This window comes from Limanda limanda, chromosome 21, assembly GCF_963576545.1.
Source record: "Limanda limanda chromosome 21, fLimLim1.1, whole genome shotgun sequence".
NCBI classification, from domain to species: Eukaryota; Metazoa; Chordata; class Actinopteri; order Pleuronectiformes; family Pleuronectidae; genus Limanda; species Limanda limanda.
Window position 1 is genome coordinate 15056315 of NC_083656.1, and position 18706 is coordinate 15075020.

At 42.7% G+C, this 18706-nt stretch overlaps 1 protein-coding gene across 2 annotated transcripts in view; it reads right to left on the minus strand.

The window, feature by feature from the left end:
• mrtfab (myocardin related transcription factor Ab) overlaps nt 1-18706 on the minus strand; it is a 44350-nt gene that overhangs the window by 9784 nt on the left and 15860 nt on the right. For both annotated transcript variants that reach the window (XM_061094720.1, XM_061094719.1), the window contains exons 4-6: nt 4885-4950; nt 466-521; nt 183-258 (exon numbers count right to left, since the gene is read on the minus strand). In XM_061094720.1, coding sequence (XP_060950703.1) covers nt 183-258; nt 466-521; nt 4885-4950 — 198 coding nt within the window. The remainder of the gene's footprint in view (nt 1-182; nt 259-465; nt 522-4884; nt 4951-18706) is intronic.

Consider the following 18706-nt stretch of genomic DNA (forward strand, 5'->3'; position numbering starts at 1 on the left):
ACATGTACTGTAGTGCTTGTCTACTATGAGAAAATAATCATGAAGTAGGAACTGTACACTAACCTTATCTCTAGAATTGTTCCTTTTTGTTGGACAAATGGTTCCTTTTAAATAAAGTTTCACGTCCATCGACCTAACTTTAACCTGCTACTCCTAAAGTCCACTCGAAGGTAAGAACTCACCCTCCAGAATGTGCATCCTGATCAGCTCGGAGCGCTCCGGGCGACACCGAATCTTCCTCTTCAGATAGTCCTCGGTCTTGGGGAAACACAATAGACACATCATGGTGGGAATGACGATGGAAGAAAGAGGATCACAAGCAGAAGGATAAGAAAACAAAGAGTCTCAACCAGGTCGATAAATGTGCATCACATCTGAGAATTGCCACTTTGATACTGTTTATATGTCATCCAACATTTCCAAACGTCCAGCGAGCAGGTAACATGCTGTGTTTAAGACACTCACCCTTGCTCGCTCCAGAAGCCTCCGCTGTTCGTGAAAGGCTGCCGGGCTCTTCAGTGCTGCATGGAGAGAGAGGGATGAGGAGAGATGAGTGCAGCTCTCACTGACTTATGGGAGATGTGATGCTCCTTTGAGCCAAAGACTATGTGAGAACCTTTGGTGAGAACAGATTACAGCCATAGAGGAAGGCAGAGTCAAAGTGGAAGTGGCTTCAACACAAGGTCAGCGGTGCTATTCTGAAAACCACACAGAGCGTTCACTTCTCGGTACGCTGTGTGTGCAGAATTAAAAAAGGTTCTCTGAAAACGGTTCTTTTTTTCGCCAAAGAAAGTTAAATTAAATTTAAACAACTCTATGAATCCCACTGGGGGATACAAAAAATACACAGACAGGTACAAGATACAAGACAGAAGCTAAGTGAAGAGTTAGAGTGAAGAGTTAGTCCTAAATGAAGAGTTAGTCCCAATAAAAGACAGGTATTCTCTCCCTGGTGGAAGGACGGAACATGAACCAAGAAGGAACCCATTCAACATTGCGAGATGTTTGAATTGATGTCAGATGTTGTTGTGAATCTACATTTGATTTGATGCTACACATGATCCAATTAGAGGCTGAGAATTCAACACATGACCCAAGTGAATGTAGTGAAATCGTCTCTCATGCAAGATCCTCATATATCCTGATGAATCTAGAGCTTTTTTTTCTCATATCAACCCTGCTTCATGATAGATTTAAAGTTAAACAGAATACACTACTGACTTTTACTACTGAGACTTACTGAGAGCGGAGAGGCCAAACTATTTCCAAAGCCGACTGTCTGCATTAAGTCTGATAGATGAACTGGGCCCAGGAGTGTGAGGAACATCAATTCTTGATGCCCAGTTGCCCGTCATTGATTTTTTTTTTTTTGAAGGAGCATGAAGACAGAGGAGACGGTGGGACGATGGATAACTGCTGCGCATAAAGAAAATCTACATTCATCACTGTGATCAGCCATGACTGGCCATTAATGTGTCTCATGTGTGGGTCAATGTCTGTGAGTAACAATGGATATTTACATATATGTAGCACACCAGTTGTGGCCTGTGTTTGGTTGGTGAATATCCCTTGTATGTTTGAAGGTCTGTTAAGTTAAATTAAGTTACAAGAATCATTTTTTTTAAATCAGGCACAATTAGAAGACTGATATCTATGAGTGTGTAAAATACCGGCAGCTCGATTGGATTTAAGGGGACTGTTGGGCCTTGGCGGGGGAGAGGTTCGGTCTATTTGGGGAAGGAGGACGGTGGCAGTTACATGATGTAACTCAGCAATTGTCTGATTGGTCCATAGCTGGTGAAATCCCTGTCAAGGGTGTGTGAGGGTGGACTTTCTGGCTCCAGCGGGGCGTCGATTGTATGTGTACCACAGATGACTGTGTGTGGGGGTGGGAGGCATTCCTGTGTCCCAACCTCTGAGGTCGAAAAAGAAGATCCACATACCAGTTGTGACACAAACAAACGGTTTTGAGATCACAACAGGACGGCAGAATAACAGACCACGGGTCAGCCGATCATGTCAATATCATCTCGAAAGAAGAGCTTTTCACTTACAACGTAGTTGCCAGCTTCTCAACCGCCTCAGTATCTATAATATTTCTACTCTAATATTTTTGCCGTAGCTGCTACCTTCTGCTGCGGCTTGGTTTGATCCATCTGATAATGCAGCTGTAATTGACATTTTTATTCTGTTTCTGGAGAAGTAAAATGCGATTTAGCTGAATGTCTGAACAGCTGGCCTTATAACTGCAACATCAACCACTATGCTACACTTATGTAATTTACAAAAACATCTGTGTTGTGTATCTGACTGCAGACAAACAAGATGCACAATAACAGGAAATTCAGTGGCAACAGAACAGAGATTAAGCCTGAAGAGCAAAACTGAGCAACTGGCCATGTTTCTCAAAATCTGTTGATTTTAGAGCGATACTAACAAACTGGGGCTGCTGATTAACTATTTACATATTCAACAACATTAAAGAAACTTAAAAATGAATAAAAAAAAGAAATGTTAAGCAAACGATTAGATAATAATCTGTTTTAGAACATGACCTGATTCACATAACTTTGCAAAAACTTTAGCCCGACACTGACCCGTCAGTCAATAATGTCACACATGCATCACACGACTGAACCAAAGACAGAGGAGCATTGTCGTTGCTTGGTCACCCATACGTCAAGGCATTTAACCTCTTAATTCGAAGTAACTATTTTCTTTTACATTCTCTGGTCCAGAAAGGCCCTGCTTCATATTTACACAGCAGATATTGACACGGCAGCAACTTAGGCCCATCACTGCGGCAGGTTGGGAGGTCAAGCCCGAGAATATCTGGGAGAAGGAGGTTGGAAGGTTCTCATTTACATCTTCTACATTAGATCCTAACGCTCACTGTCTCCTCTGCAGCTGGCCAACTATACAAATAAACCATCAGAATATTGGAACTGTTTACATTCATATCATCGTGATTCGACTCCACTGAAAGTAGATGAATGATGATGTACCCTCCCCTCCTCGTTCGTCAGCAGTTCATACGATCTTTATGGTCCCATCATTCAAAAGGGACCGTGACAGCTGAACAGCCTCCGCTCTACCCTGCTGAGTCTCAAGGCAACAGTAAAAATAAATGCTGTTTGTTGGGCTCGAACACAGTTGTTAATACCTCTCATACAAACCTACGCCTTCTCTGTCTCTCTCTCTTTATGTTTTTAATCTCCGCATCTCTCCAGACGAGTATCTAGACAGTGAAACATTCCACCAGTACATGCTGATCCCAGAGCAGCTAATGGTGTGGCATGAGGCCGGTTGCATAAGGAGCACACAGACAGATTTACTGTAACGGCTAAAAGGTCCAATGTGAGACTCTTTTCTGTGGACCACAACAAGCCTTTGGCCTGAGTGTCTATTCCAGTGCACTCTCTCATGCCTACCGCATGCAAACTGAGCCTGGTTAGTTACTGTAAGTGCATTTTTATTAACTCAACTTTTTAATAGACTCTGCAAATTCCTGTTCAGATGTTACCATTAGCAAACAGTAGTAGTGATGTATAATAAAGAGGGACATGAAAAAAGATGATAATAAGCCAAAGAAGAGAGAATGTCTTAATAATGTCAATGACTGACAAAGATTCACATTTCAACCTGTTTGTTAGTAAGTAAGCAGGATAACACAGAAACCACTGTTTCCATGACATTTTGTGGAGTGGTGGAAAATGGCCCAAGGCTTGAAATGTGCGACTGGATCTGAATAAATGGGCGGGTCGGATCCAGGAATAATTTTTCACTTTCTTATCAGTGTTTCCCTGAGAATTAATTCAATCTATTGCTGAAGCACGGGTGCATGCATGCATGCATGCGAGTAGGCAGCACATAGTGCTGCACACAGCTAGACAATGCAGCAACAGAGCAAAACACTACATCAGACATCTCTTGTGATATAATAAGTGTAAAAATAATTGTTGGTTCATTATGAAACTAAGGCTGGACAAATTAGAGTAAGGCGGGTTGGCGAAGGAGGGTATTAGCCTTTGCGAAGATATGCGCTCTCAGACCCTCCTTCTAGTTTCTAATTGTGACCAGTGGAGACTCATCTGTCTGCATCTTTTGTTTCTCCGAACACGACCTTAACAGAAACATCGTCAGGGCCTACACGTCCATGTGCCTGCCTTGCTTTAGAGTACTTCTTTCTTGAAAAGCCTAATACCTACTGCCCACAGATGCATTTAACCGAGGGGAAACATTTTTCTAAATAAAAAAAAAGAATAATTATAAACAAATAAACCTGTCTCTTGTGATGTGTGGAACTCCGAAACAGGAAGTGAATGCAGAAGAAGAGGAAGCTGCCTCAGTTGATAACACAAAGTGGTGCAAAGACACCACAAAATGTGACACATACAGAATGCACAAACTCGTTCCAGTAACAAGTAGATAAGGGCTGTCATTTTGTGTACAAAGTTAATCAAGAGCCTCAACCTTCAGAATACTGTATTCCCTGAAGACACTTTGATATCAAACACAATGTGGATATCCAGAAATAATACAGCTTAAGGTTCAGCATGTGAATGAATGACACATGCGCATATAGCTCAGCACTGGTTTTGTATACTATTAACCTTTGACAGGGTTTGACATACAGTCTGATGCTGAAGAAGGAAACTCTGTGACCTCCACTGAAAGACAAAGACACACTGCCCTAATCAGGTTTCTATGAAGCATCACAGTACGTTTTTTATTATTGTACTGTTATAGAGCATGAGCATCACTGACTGCTGATGTAAAATGATCCCATATGTATGTATATCATATGGAACTAACCACACTGAGGATGCATTACGGAAGTTGCACAACACAGTACATTATGATACACTCACTAAAGTGACTTACGTGGCATGATCCCTTGGCTGACCAGTTCCTCACGTGTTCGTCTCTGCTGGAGTTTGAGCTGGAGGACTGCATTGAAACAGAGGAGGTGAGGGGGAGAGAGAGGAGAAAAGAGAGTCAGTGATGGCCCGTGAGAGCAACAACACTGCAGCGATGGAGCTCTGAGCTCTTAAAGCTTCCGTATTGTCCCTTATTGTCCACTGAGCACAAGTCCATCTGCAACGTTTGGATGCGTAACCTCAGAGGGGGAACCAAGATGCATTTGGACTGAAATGAAGAGGACCTGCTCTTTCTGGCACCCAATTCAACCGCCCATTTCCCCCTTCTATCTTGCGCTTTTTTTTAAAGCTACAGAGGAGGCGGAGTGCCACAAACTTCCTGTTACTCTATTTCTTCTTTTTTTTCTGTGCAAAGTTGTGTGTGAAAGGAAAAGTCACCATTCATCAAAGAGGTACATCAAGCAGGCACAGCCACAAAAGTAATGAAACCATCAAAATGGTGTAAAGAACACTGAAAATGGAGACTGAAACAAAATCAGCCCCAGTCCCCCCCCACCAAAAAAAGAGCATATGGGTCGATTGCGCCGTCATTTCAAAACAGGAAGTGCTGCTTACATAACAGAGACTAGGAGAGAGAGTTTTAAGGAACACGAAGATGAACACAAAGCGCCGGAGCATGTTTGACCCTTTAGCAAACACTAAACTTTAGTTGTTGTCATTCTCATCTTTATACTTTTTAAAGTTGAACCCATTTTAAATATAATCTCCTGAGCTGAATTCTATTTCTGATTCTAGCCTCATCACAAACACTGAATTTTAAATCAAAAAAACATTGAGTTTTTTTCCGCTATCTTTATCCAAGATCTTGGTCTCTCCGTTTAAGAGGACTTATTGATTTCACTATCAGATTTTGTAATTCTTTCACTCAAAAACCTGCGCTCACACCCAAATAGCCCATGTTTGTGCTAATATTAGGACAACCAGATAAATGACCAATAGAGTACCAGAGGTAGTGTTGATAAATTAAATTGTCCCACTTCTTCAAGAGTCCTGTACGGGCGGATATTTTAACAAGCAGTGTGAGTGCGAGGAGAAAATTTGAAGCTGGAATGCAGGACATCTGTCGAAGCAAAACATATCTGAGAGCAGTCGTACATTTTAAACAAAAGCAAAGCAAATCTAAGTGCAATAGCAGGGTTTTGAGCGAAAGCGTTACACAATTGGAACCTGAAGTCAATCAAGTACTGGTCTCAAACTAAAAGATCATGCTCTTCAATAGAGGTTCAATAAAAGATAGAAGAATAATGATTATACTGAGCAGTGAAATTAAAAATGTTTTAGACACAGCCATGAACTTTTACAGAATAATAAATTAAATGTGGAAAGCTGCAGGGTCAGGCAAGTACATTGTGTTTTAGAACCTGCTGCTTGGTACAGTTTCTTGCAACACAGTGACATTTTAAGGAAGCGAGTTTGACCTTTCAGTAACCACACAGACACTTCAAGGTGTGATGATAGATTGTGACAGAAATATGCAGAACAGTCAAACAAAGTCTTCACTGCACACAACTATACTATGATGTTTTATCTGAGGTTGACTTTGACTGGTATTGCCTCACAGTTCCACTGAAACAGCCTGTTGATGTGACAGACACTTTCTGCTCCATCTTATGTTAAGATCGCAGAGATTGATCCAATCAGAGGAAGGAATGAATATGTTGCTCCACCACATATACTGTCAATGACAGAAAGTTTCAGCCCAGCTCCACTCAGCTGTAGGGTTGGGTACCGAGAACTGGTTCCAATATGGAACCGGTTCCAATACAACCGGTACCTACCCGGACCGAAATGCAACGGAGATTTCGGTGCCTCATTTCGGTGCCTGAGCCAATCGAAGCCTGAGGTCTCCGCTCGTCCCGCCTCCTCACACTCCCGCTCCTTCCTTCACGGGAAGCGGCGGCTCCCGCCGGCCCCCGCGGCCGCGGACCCCCGGTGGACAGACTCTTGTCTCCGCGCTGCCCGCGCCCCGCGTGCGTCAGGGCTTCCGTGCAGGTGTGGGGGGAATCTCCTCGTGAGACCTCTCCCCGGCGCTGGCTGCCCCCCCCCCCGCCGGGCGCATTTCCTCCCTGGCGTTTTGCGTCGCGACCTGCTCCGGGTCGGCCTGGAAAGGCTCGGGGGCGGGAGGAACGAAGACCACGCCGAGAAATGTTTCATAAAAGCAACCGCATGTTAGGGGCATATTTGGCTCAGGCACCGAAGTCAGAGTCACGAGTCAGAGTGTGTGTGTTTTGTATTTATTTTTATTTATTTAAGTATAGTGTAAACTTTTGTTAACAGTTCGTATGTTATTCATAGTTTTAAGTTAAAAAGGGTTTTGTATTTATAATCTACTTTAAACAGTTAATATATTTGGCAATAAAAAAAGCCTTTCTTAGTCAAGTATTGTTTTGTGCACTTTTTTGAAAAAAGTATCGGTTCAGGCACCGTTTAGGAACCGGTATCGTTTTAAAAGTATCGGTTAGGAACCGGTATCGGATAAAAAAAATCCAAACGATACCCATCCCTACTCAGCTGTGACTGGTTTAACACGCACAAGTTGTCCCTGCTGGAGTTTTGTGTGTTTGTGTGTTTGTGAGCGTGTGTGTGAAGTGGAACACACCACCGAGGCTTCCCAACAATTTCTGGCCAGGATTGCGTCTGCTACTTTGAGGACAACCAGCACCTGTTGCTTCCCACTAACAAAGTGACATCACTGGCGCTCACAGGATAGCTAACCAGTTAGTCGTCCTGCCTAGCTGCTGCTGTGTTATCCCTCTGTTATGACAAACGCTCCAGGCCTGGACAGCAACACGGCAAGTCCCATTAATTAATGTCAGTGCCTGTGCAAGTAAATGTCATTCTTTGGCTCCAAAATCCTCGCTGGTGATCCCAGCTCCCCTCTGTTATGTTTACAAGTGTATGCTTTACATCTTGAGGGATCAGACTACAACTAGAGAGTCCCCTCGGGAAGCAATAACATGTCAGGTCACATTCAGCCGCGTAAACACAGAGAACTAAACAGGGCCCGATGAGCTCATGTATATGTTCAATCTGTGTGGCGGCTAAGAGATTAATTTTCCCTCTCTGCCAAGCACGAGGACATGCACTCACGTGTTGCCTGAAACCCCTCACACACATGCAAAGACACACACACACACAGAGATATGCTGACCGTGCCATGGCATAGTGAAGGATAGGACGCCACGCCACTTGGCACTTCAAGGGAAGAGGTTTATTCTGGGAAAGAGAATCTTACGCTTCCCCCTCTGCAGCCTCAAATCTCGGTGCTCTTTCCTTTCACGCACCAAGGACACTCCAGTTAACTTGTTTATCCTGCCCTGCACTCTCGTTCACACTCCTCTCTTTATTCCTCCTCTCTTAAAGTAAGTGAACTGGAAGCACAAGTATTGGCTGTTTAGTGGCGACATTGGCCTCTAATGGCTTTTAAGGCATAAGTTAAAAACGATCAAGTGTCGGCCATGACTGAGTCCATCTTCTCAGTGGTTTGAGCGGAAAGAAAATTGCATTAGTCTCGCAGTGATACCTCGTGCACGCTACTGATGGTGTGAAAAGCTGCAGAGGTGTGAAAGCCGTGGGCTGATGTGGGGAAACCAAACCATATGATGAAGGCAGTAATAACTACCAAGTTGTTAAAAAATAAGATTCAAGGGAGTGGAAACTAAAAAGTTAATAAATATTAAAGGCAGAACTGGTGTTCTAGTGTTCGAATTGTAGATCCTATGTTAGCCTTTAGTTTGTATCACTATTAGTTACAAAGGAATATATCATTCTAGAACAGCAGTTTTAATATTTCTGACTTACTGAAATACCTAGACATTAGCGAAATAGAACTTATAATAATAAAACTTGAAATAATTGTGCCCACCAGTCCGTCTATGACAGTAATGTCACATGTTGCGTGTAAATCAAGTCAAAAGTCGTGTGTATTTGCAAAAAGCTGAAACAAATTGAGATTAAACATGGCACATTTTTTTACTTTTGGAGACCAGGACACACCGCTAAAATGAGGTTTAAAGGCCATTTTTGGTTAATTTAAGCAAAAGGATGAAAAGGCAGGGCAGGTTTTATTAGGATACTAGGCCACAGCCAAAACTGGCCTCTGCAGTCATAAAAAGTCAGAGTGAAGGAACAAAGAGGGAAAGAGGCACACAAAGAGAGCAGAGACGGCTGCGTTTCCAGCTTTTAGATCGAGCAGAAGGAACAACAATCGTTATGCTTACTCTGTCAGGCCTGTAATCTTTTGGTTTCAAGACGGCATCTCAAACCACCGTTCCAATCTGCTGCCAGACAGCGTGCCAGTGAAAGTCACAGGGAAGTAAAGTTAGAAAGAGCTCGAGAGCAACATACTGGGTTCCTGTCGGTTCACAGCTCCAGTGTCAGAATTATATCACACTTCATGTCTTAATTTAGAGACCTGGTTGTTAAATTGGCCTCCACCTATCAAGTTTTTATTTCCAATTGCCAATTTATCTTTAATGTCTTCTCTGCCATACAAAAAGTTTGAATTCTTTATCATTCAATAAAGAAAAGCAAGCAAATCTTGATATTTCACCTGATGAATTCTACACTAAAGGTTCTGGTTCGAATCCTGGTTTGGACAGGGCCTTTCTATGTGGAGATGCATGTTCTTCCCATGTCTGTGTGGGCTTCCTCAAACAGTCCAAGGACATACAGATTGGATTTAGGTTTATTGGCAACTCTAATTTGACCATAGGTATGAATCGGAGGGTTAATGGCTTTCTCTGTATGTTGGCCCTGCGAAACGCTGGTGAGAGGTCCAGGGTGTACCCCACCTCTCACCCAATGTCAATAGAGAGCATACTTCTGCAAAGGCCAACCTACCCTGCACAGCTGTCTAGCTCTTATAACCGAGATATAAACGAAAAAAGGAAGTGGTCTGATAACCTGCACCAAAAAACTCACCGATCTCAACATGTAAATTTGTCTGATTTTATACTTCAAGATTCATACGTAATTTCCTGAGACATTGACTGTGTTTACATCGACACAAATATTTTGATATTGACCCCATTAAGCTAATAGTCTAAATAAGACACTGTCATATACACAACATTTCTGATTCTCTTAACCTAAATAAGGTCATACATAAGTAAATAATAAATGAAGACATGAGGTATTCTGACCTTAGTCTCATTATGTTGATGTCTTAATTGCATTACAACGTCCTATTGGAGTTATCGAAGCATTTGGCAACATTGACAAATGGTAGTTAATTGCATGACGACATGCCCTGTGTGTAAACAAGAATAGATACAAAATAAAAGGGAGTTGTAGCTTTAGCAAAATTAGAAAGAAAGCATCCAAAATTGTATACAGTGGCTAAGTTCATTCAACTATTTCAGGTTGGGGTTTTTTAACTGGCAGAATGCAATGGAGTAGTGAACGTAATGACTCATAATCGGGCCGTGCTTTGAAACGCGTAAACTGGAATATGAAAGGAGTAGTCTATTAGCAATTGATGCTAACACCATAATCAAAATATCTTATTCTGAATAAAGTCAATAGTTGTAATATGGGTGACAATGTAAATGTAGCATTGACGAGATTGTCTAAAAGAGCCTTATCTAAGTTATAGAAAATGAAAGAATTCCTTTATTCCAGTCAAAATCAGTTCAATCCCTCAACCGAGTTTGGTGTAAATCAGTCCAGTCATTTTTGTAAATCCTGATGACAAATAGACAAGCAAACCAACCAGCAAATAGCGGTGAAAACATAATAATCTTGGTGGAGGTAAAAACCAAGTAACTCATTCACAAAGTAAAGAGTTGTGTGATAGTTGTTCGTATAGTGAGACAATAAAATAATACTTTCCACGTTATAACGTCTGCAGGTTCTGAGCTAACGGCAGTACACCGTGGCTGTCGGGGATTTCTTATACTGATCCAGAGGTCACATACATTACAGTCTCCTGAAAGCGGGTTTAGATTTAAGGTTAATGCGGCGTCAGGAGAAGGAGGAGCTCACTGAGGCAGAGCCAGGTTCTTGTTGGCCAACTGGGCTAATCCTGCTGCGCTCATGTGTCATTAGATCTGATTTAACATGTCTGACGTTGTCACCGTCCCCGAAGACCCCCCACCCCGTGCTTGGCATAGCTAAGCTAACACACACCCACCATAGCAACACGCATGAAGGGAGAATGTTACAAGCCCGAACTGGATGAGGTAGTGGGAATAAGGGGACAGAAACATATCTGATCATGCACTGACGCATACACTGACGCATAGCCAGCTACCGAACCTACCAACACCAGTCTCCCAGATTCTCGGAAAGGATATTAGACATGGCATAGTTGTATTTGGAAAGCCTGTTAATGTTCTCCTGTGTTAGCTCATCATTTGCATTTGTCGTGTCGTTTGATTGCCTCGGTTGAGAAGAGAGGTGTACGCCGAGCCTGGAAGGTTTCATGCAGCAGCGAGAATGGAGAGTGGCTAGAGGGCAGGAACAATACAAGGTTAAAGCCATTCACTCCTTGGACTCACTCCCGCTGCCTCCGCACTGCCACACTGCTCTCGGAAGACGGATGACGAGGAGGATCGGAGCAAATACTAATTATCTTAAAAGTTCAAGGAACACAGGTCTGACTCCCGAAGCTTCCATGGCTTAAAGTGGTTCATGCCACTCACACTTGCTCTAGACATGATGCAGATACAGACCTTTGAAGAATTAAGTAAAGGTCAGCAGGTGGGAATAAAAGCCAGTGTGGACAGCTGTAGTGTCATGTAGGAAGTGACAGTGCATGTTTTTTCTTAACCTTTTCTTCTTTTCATTACACTCAATCTCCCTCTTCTTCCATCAGTGTAACCTCCCAGGAATCTTGTTTGTTTCACGTGCAGTCAGTCATCTCTAAGACTCTTGTAAAGTTGGTTATAAACAATCTCAAGCTCATTCGATCGTCGCCCCGACTGTTTATACATTGTGTTACTATTGGCTGCCGTAGTTTTCCGTTTCTACAGAACAACATGTTTGTGCAAGTGTTTTACTTCTCACATCTAAATCTCACATCTGAGTCCCAACATCATAAAGCCTATAATATTCTGCAAATACTACAACTATGAAACGCTTCCAATCTGGCAGAAAAGTACATTTTATTGCTATTGACCTCCCATGGTGCAATGCAGAAATATTTCTATAAGGGGGTTTCTTTTGTTCTTTATCTGCCACATGCATTCTCACACACGTGTTTACAGTCTTGGTGGATGTTTCGCTGTGTTCCAGTGATCTACAGATTGCTCTGAAGCCTAACGAAATACAGCATGTGAACCAACACAAAAAGTGGGAAGAGGACAACGACTGCCAGCAGCAACACTGAATATAAACATTAATATGTGCTCCACATAACTCCACAGAGGACCTTTAATCCTGGAACAACATGCAGTGTGACTTTAACATGACAGGTTAGAGTTATTTCCTCTTGTAGCCACCCACACTTCTTTAATTTAACACAGAGAAGCTTTATCAGGGAGACCATATAACCACTAACTTCCTTCCTTCTTACAATGAACCGAATCTTTTATCTTTAGCACAGCCCCATTAACTATTTATATGAAGTCATGAAGTACTGACATGAACCTGCAGAGGCACATAAACACGAGTCATACCAGTTAACTTGTGAGCATATCCCGATCGCCCACCTTCTTTCAAGCTGTGATAGATATGTCGGTCATGATCTTCCATCACCATCTTCAGTCCTGCCTTCTCCATGTCCACGTCGTCTCCCATTGGAGGAGAGCCCGGTGGGGAGAGTTCAAAGGACAGGCAGTTGTTGGTGTCCAGCATTATCATTCAGAATGGAGATCTGGTATTTTTGGTAAACATTGAACCTTTCGGGCAAAAGGGGGTCCTCCTCCGAAGTCCCAAATGTTGGCACTTTAAGCTGAAGGGGGGGGGTAGGGAAAGACGAGTCCCGTCTCCAAACAGCACCAGCTGTCCCTTCAATGCGATGTCCTCTCTCTCAAAGGGAAGAACGTGGATCAAGTGCCGGAGAAGACTCCCATACAACCAGAACGAGCAGGAAAAAACACTGCAACCTCCTCTCCTCTAGTGTCTCTCTCAGCCTCCTCAGTACCAGAGTAATCGATTGGTCTGTCTCAGTTTCTCTTTATTTCTTTTCTTCCTCCTGCTCTCTCCTTCCCTTGCAGGGGCAGACGGCAAGTCACGACAGCACTGCTCTGCGAAGGTTGCCCAGAGAGACGAGGGGAGGGGAGGGTGAAGAAATCCACGGGACGAGTTGTGGATGAAAAGACTAAGGGAGACGAGAGGGGAGGAAACTGAAAAGCAGCGAGCAGGGGAGGGAGAGAGGACGGCAGTGATCTCGGCAGAGAGAGAGAGAGAGAGTGCCCAGAGAGACTGCTCTGGTTGCAGCTCCTCCTGAATCTTACACACACACACACACACACACACGCGCGCACGCACACACACACACGAGCAGGGAGTGTTGCCGATAAAGTTCTCCTGCTCAGCTGTTGCTATTCATTCACAGTTACAGGCTGAGGGGAGGGGGCTGCAACACGCAAACATCCTCCCTGTGAAATGCATGCACACAAACAACACGTTTAGCGACAAAAATCTGTTCTTTAACACTTTCTGAACTCCTCTAAATACACAAGCTCGCTCTCTCAAACGGTGACTCAGTCAATCTATGAGCAGGTTTTATGGCATGAGTGGAAGCGGCAGTAACGGTTTTCAGCGATGACCTCATAGGACATAATCGACCTTTGTCAAAGATGCTTGAGTGAATCCGATACTGGGATGAATCACATGGCTTTTAAAAAGTGATTGATTGATATCCAATCACCGCTGCAATTCGGAAACAATTTTCTTGGAGCAGTCTGTCCTTGAGGAAAGGCAGCTTACTCACAAAGGGACTCGGGAAATATGTTTTGAGAAAAAGGATGAGAGTTATAGGCCCGGTGCAACCCGAGAATCAAAGCAGTTGTATTTTGACCCTGTTGAAAAACTCTGGATTGGTTCGCCGCCCAGTTGCCACCATCAAACTGACTCCTGCAGAATGCTGATGGTATACGCCGACCCCCCCCGCCCCACCCCCCCTCCTTTCTCTACTGTTTTAAATAGAAAGGCCAGCTGGCTATAAGGGGGCTATATTCAGCTTGGTATCACCTGTGCAATCGGGTAAGGTCACTTTGAGGCACACACATCGTGGCACCGCGAGCACAGACATAGACACTGACACACAAACTTTAAGCCCCAATGCCTTGAACTAAATCAATGTTTTATGAAGCATGACACAAAAGGGAGATGCATGGCTTTCATACCTTTCTCCTCAACTATACTTACAGCACAGAGAGCAGTCAACTTATTAATAAAACAATAACCTGCGCATAAATATCACATTAGACACTCACAGCACACAGTCCGGCACTGTGGTCAACCCGCACATTGCTCCGCAGGTGACACACCTGAAAAGGCAGGCAGCACCTTGAACAAACAGTGGCTGGTTTCTACAATAACTGTCTGTTATGAGTGTGTGATTAAAGTCCACCTGCTGTTATGAGTCACAGTCTGGACAGGAAACACAGATGACAACACACTCTCCTCTAACATCACAACTAAACCAAAAATCTAATTCCAACCCAAGCCAAACTGACTTTGTGAGAACAGGCCAAAATGTCCCAGCAGGCCTCATTCCCTGGAGGGTTGCCAATATTTACATGTACACTACCAGTAGGATGCTTTTACATGCTGTTTATGTACAGTGATATAGAAATGTAATCACAACCATTTGATTCAGTGGTAATTTGAACCTTTAGTAAGACAAGTTATCATAGTTCTGGCTTTGAGAAAATTCCAGTGAAGCTATTTGACCTTGGATGTCCTAATCAGAGTCTTGCCTTATCCGTCACTGAAAAATATTCTTGGGAAGGAATTTAAAAAAAAAAGAAAAACACATCTTTTTCTGCAAGCAGACAGGATACAATTACAGCATGAAGATCTTGCTGGAATACTGACTCAGAGACTTCCTGTGGGTGTGTAAATGAATGGAAAACTCCCCCACTGCTTCCAGTTGGTCATTATGACCACCAGGAAGATAAACAGCTAAAAAAAAGTCGTTGTTTCTTTTTAAGTGGCATCCAAACCACGATTGAGGTTTACAGGCAAACACAAAGGCAACACACAAATAAACATACAACAACAACATAGAAAGAGATTCTACAAATGTTCAGGCAAGAAGACAACTGCTAACCACTCTTTTCTCATCAGCACACTGAGGGCCCACCTCTCTGCTATTATCCAATGATTCGTTTGGTCCTGTGCAGTTGGCTTTCCAATCATCTAATGAGCTGGAGAATATCAACCACCTTAAATATGTTGTTTCTCTCTCCTGTCATTGCTTGTGACCCTCCCACACCCTGTCACCTGTGTTGAAGGCTCATGTAAGGCACCCCCATGGGGGGTCTGCTTCTCATGCTCCATGGCTCCATCCCAACAAGTTTTAATTAATGGGATCAACGTCTGTATGAAATAAAGTTTCTGTGTTTATTCATGTTTATTTGTGTCTTTACTAAATACATTGGTAGTTCATTTGAAGATAGAGAGAGGGCGTCAAAACTGAACAACAATTACCGCCCCATGGTTGTATGCCTCCACCAACCATTGCTGTTTAAGTGTATATACATTTTTTGCAGACAGATATGAGGTCACCATGACCGTTGACCACTGGAATCTAATCAGCTAATCTTTGAGTCCGAGTAACAACTGGTCCAAATTTGAAGAAATTCCCAGCAGACAGACTTGAGACATCATGTTCAGGAAGCCAAAAACATGTTTTGTGGGACCACAGTGACCTTGACCGTTGACCAACCATATCTAACAATTTGATCATTTTGGCTAGGCGAACATTTGGCCCAATCTTGTAAGGATTCTCTCATGGCATTGTTTAGATAAGGGGTTCATGAGGCAAAATAGGATTGTGTGAGATCACAGTGACCTTGGACCATCAAAAGCTAAGTCTTGAGTGCAAGTGAGCTTTTGTCCCTAATTTGAAGAAAGTCCCTCAAGGCACTCTTGAGATATCATGTTCACAAACATGGCTGGATAACTTGAAAACACAATGGCTCTGGCCAATGGATGTCGCTGCCGCTGCTGCTGCAGAGGAATACAAATACTATCAACCACATCACCAGATGAAAAGCTGAAGACAAGACAGTGTTCTAACTCTGAGTATGGGTCATATTGTCTAACACTGGCTCCCTGTGCCAGAGTGCTTCTTCAATTAGAGCATATCATTATTTAGGAGATAATGGACATTTATATAGTGTTATTCAGTATGTTAACCCTCTGAGTTCACTACTAGTTGCTGTTGCATTCCAAACATCAGCACCACAATTAAACAGCTGCAAAAATACACCCAGTCCTCCCACTGGTGCTCTGTTTATCTTCACACAGCTTAAGTTGGGGAGATAAACTGTCTACAGCCGAAATGTTTTTCATTTTCTACCTGGTCGTGGAACATCATGACCTTCTTTGCACAGAGCATGGCATGTTCTTCAGACCAGCCCAAAACAATTACCCCACTGCATTCCATTAACCTCTAAGCAAAAAATAGCAGTTTCTGCAAACCTCCCCAGTCACCACCAACAAACAAGACCAGGCAAGTCACACGAGGAGCGAGTGGGGAAAATGTATTCAACATGTTGACCATGAATTTCTGTCAACATCTCTCACCCTTTCTATATTAATGGTACTTCCTCCTCCCTGCTTTATTTAGATCATGGAAACAAATAAAATATTCTATCACAATGAGACTATGATATTGAAGGACGTCTATCAATGTCTCCTCTTTACTTACTCTTCTGCAAGTTTGCAGCAGAATTTAGATAGTATGGTAACAATTCAAATCCATTGTTATACAGCCAATCAATTTTGTCAAGCAGAAAGTTGGAATTGTTGTTTGAAATATAAGGCATCTTTTTCCTTTAACCAGATATTTTCCGAAACTAGAAGAAACAAACTTTATACTATATTTTGCATACAGAACACCAAAACAAATCAGGACTTGCTGAGCAACCACCCAGGCTAAATGTCAGTCTCCCAGGTCACACCAGCGATTAACATTCCAGCAGTGAAAACTTAAGGTGTTTTTTCCTTAACTTCCTGGTCCCTCCCACCCGCTCTGCTATGGAATTTACCAGCACTGTTTGAATTTGGCTGTGTCTCAACACTGACATCAGGACCAGGTTTGTTTTGTGTTGATCCACGGACATTTCTGAACCGTAAAAAGGCATAGCCTGAGGAGTCTTGTTAATGATATCTGAACAGAGACTGACAGCTGTATGGCAGCTGTGTGTTTACTCCTTAGGAAGTGGAATCTGGCATAAAACCTTGATGTAAATGCTGCAATAGCAATCCTGCACTTAATCACTTACTGTGATTGTACTGGAGGAGCACAAACACAGAGAGTTTGTCCTGGAAGATGTAAACTCGCTGCCAGGAGCTTGTAAGCCAACACTTCGTGTGTTTGCAGAAGAAGCAATATTTACATTACATTACATTTAATTTAGCTGACGCTTTTATCCAAAGCAACTTAATAAGTGCATTCAACACTGAGGGTATAAACCCAGAACAACAAGAATCAATAAAGTACAATTTCTTCAAAAATAATTATAAATTGTTAGTTTTCAAATTTTATTCAAGGTATAGTAGGAAGAGGTGTGATTTTAGTTTGCGGCGGAAGATGTGTAAGCTTTCTGCTGTTCGGATAAGGTCGTTCCACCATTTAAGCCGATTGGCAGAAGCAGATAGCAAAAGTAAAACTGGATGCATTTTCCCTGCATGACCAACACTCTTTCACCTCAAAGTGAGAGAGGAGTACATTTTTTTTATTAATTTAAAAAGGATCATACTATGGAAACACAGAACAACAACTATAGTCAGACAATCACGCTTAAATCCATCCACTATCTACGATGGTTATCCTTTGAGATTCCCTTCACGGGGGGAGCTGGAGCCAATACCAGCTGACATTGGGCGAGAGGTGGGGTACACCGTGGACAGGTTGCCAGTGTAACGCAGGGCCAACAAACAAAGACAAACAACCATTCACAATTTCATCCACACCTACCTCCAGTTAACCTAACCCCAGTCTGCATGTGTTTGGACTGAGGGAGGAAGTTGTAGTACTAACCACTGAACCACCAAGCCAACAGTTATGTGTAATTACAGTAGATACAAGTTTACTTGGAACCCACAATGCTGTTAATAATCAGTCACTTCTCTGGAAGAGATTTATTACCGACATCAAAAAGGTTATGCACACCTATACGCCCAGAAACAACAATGGAGGCTATATTCCTGTTGCTCTAGGTTTGCTTACCACTGGTAGGTTAATCACAAGTTTGAAGCTACATTAAGTATTACTGCACCACATTACTGACATCCACAGGCTCAAGTGTTCTTCTCTGATATTTGATTTAAAAATGAGGGGGAAACATTCATTAAAAAAATAGATGTAGTAGGGAAGACAAGCCTATAATCCAGTAAAAATGTGTTGCTTATAATATAGATGTCTGATTTCATGTTGAATTATTCACTGAAGAAGTTAAATAATTGTAGAAAGCTCAAAGAAGCCACCTGAATGCTGGTTAATTTTGAAGTGAGTAAAAAAAATAGGCCCTTTAAAAGCCATCATACATGCATGGTCAAAGGGTCTTTGTTGACCAACCTGCAGCCACACCCCCCACTGTGTCACATCTGGTCAATAAAAAGTCCAACTGAGGTCTGATTGTCCC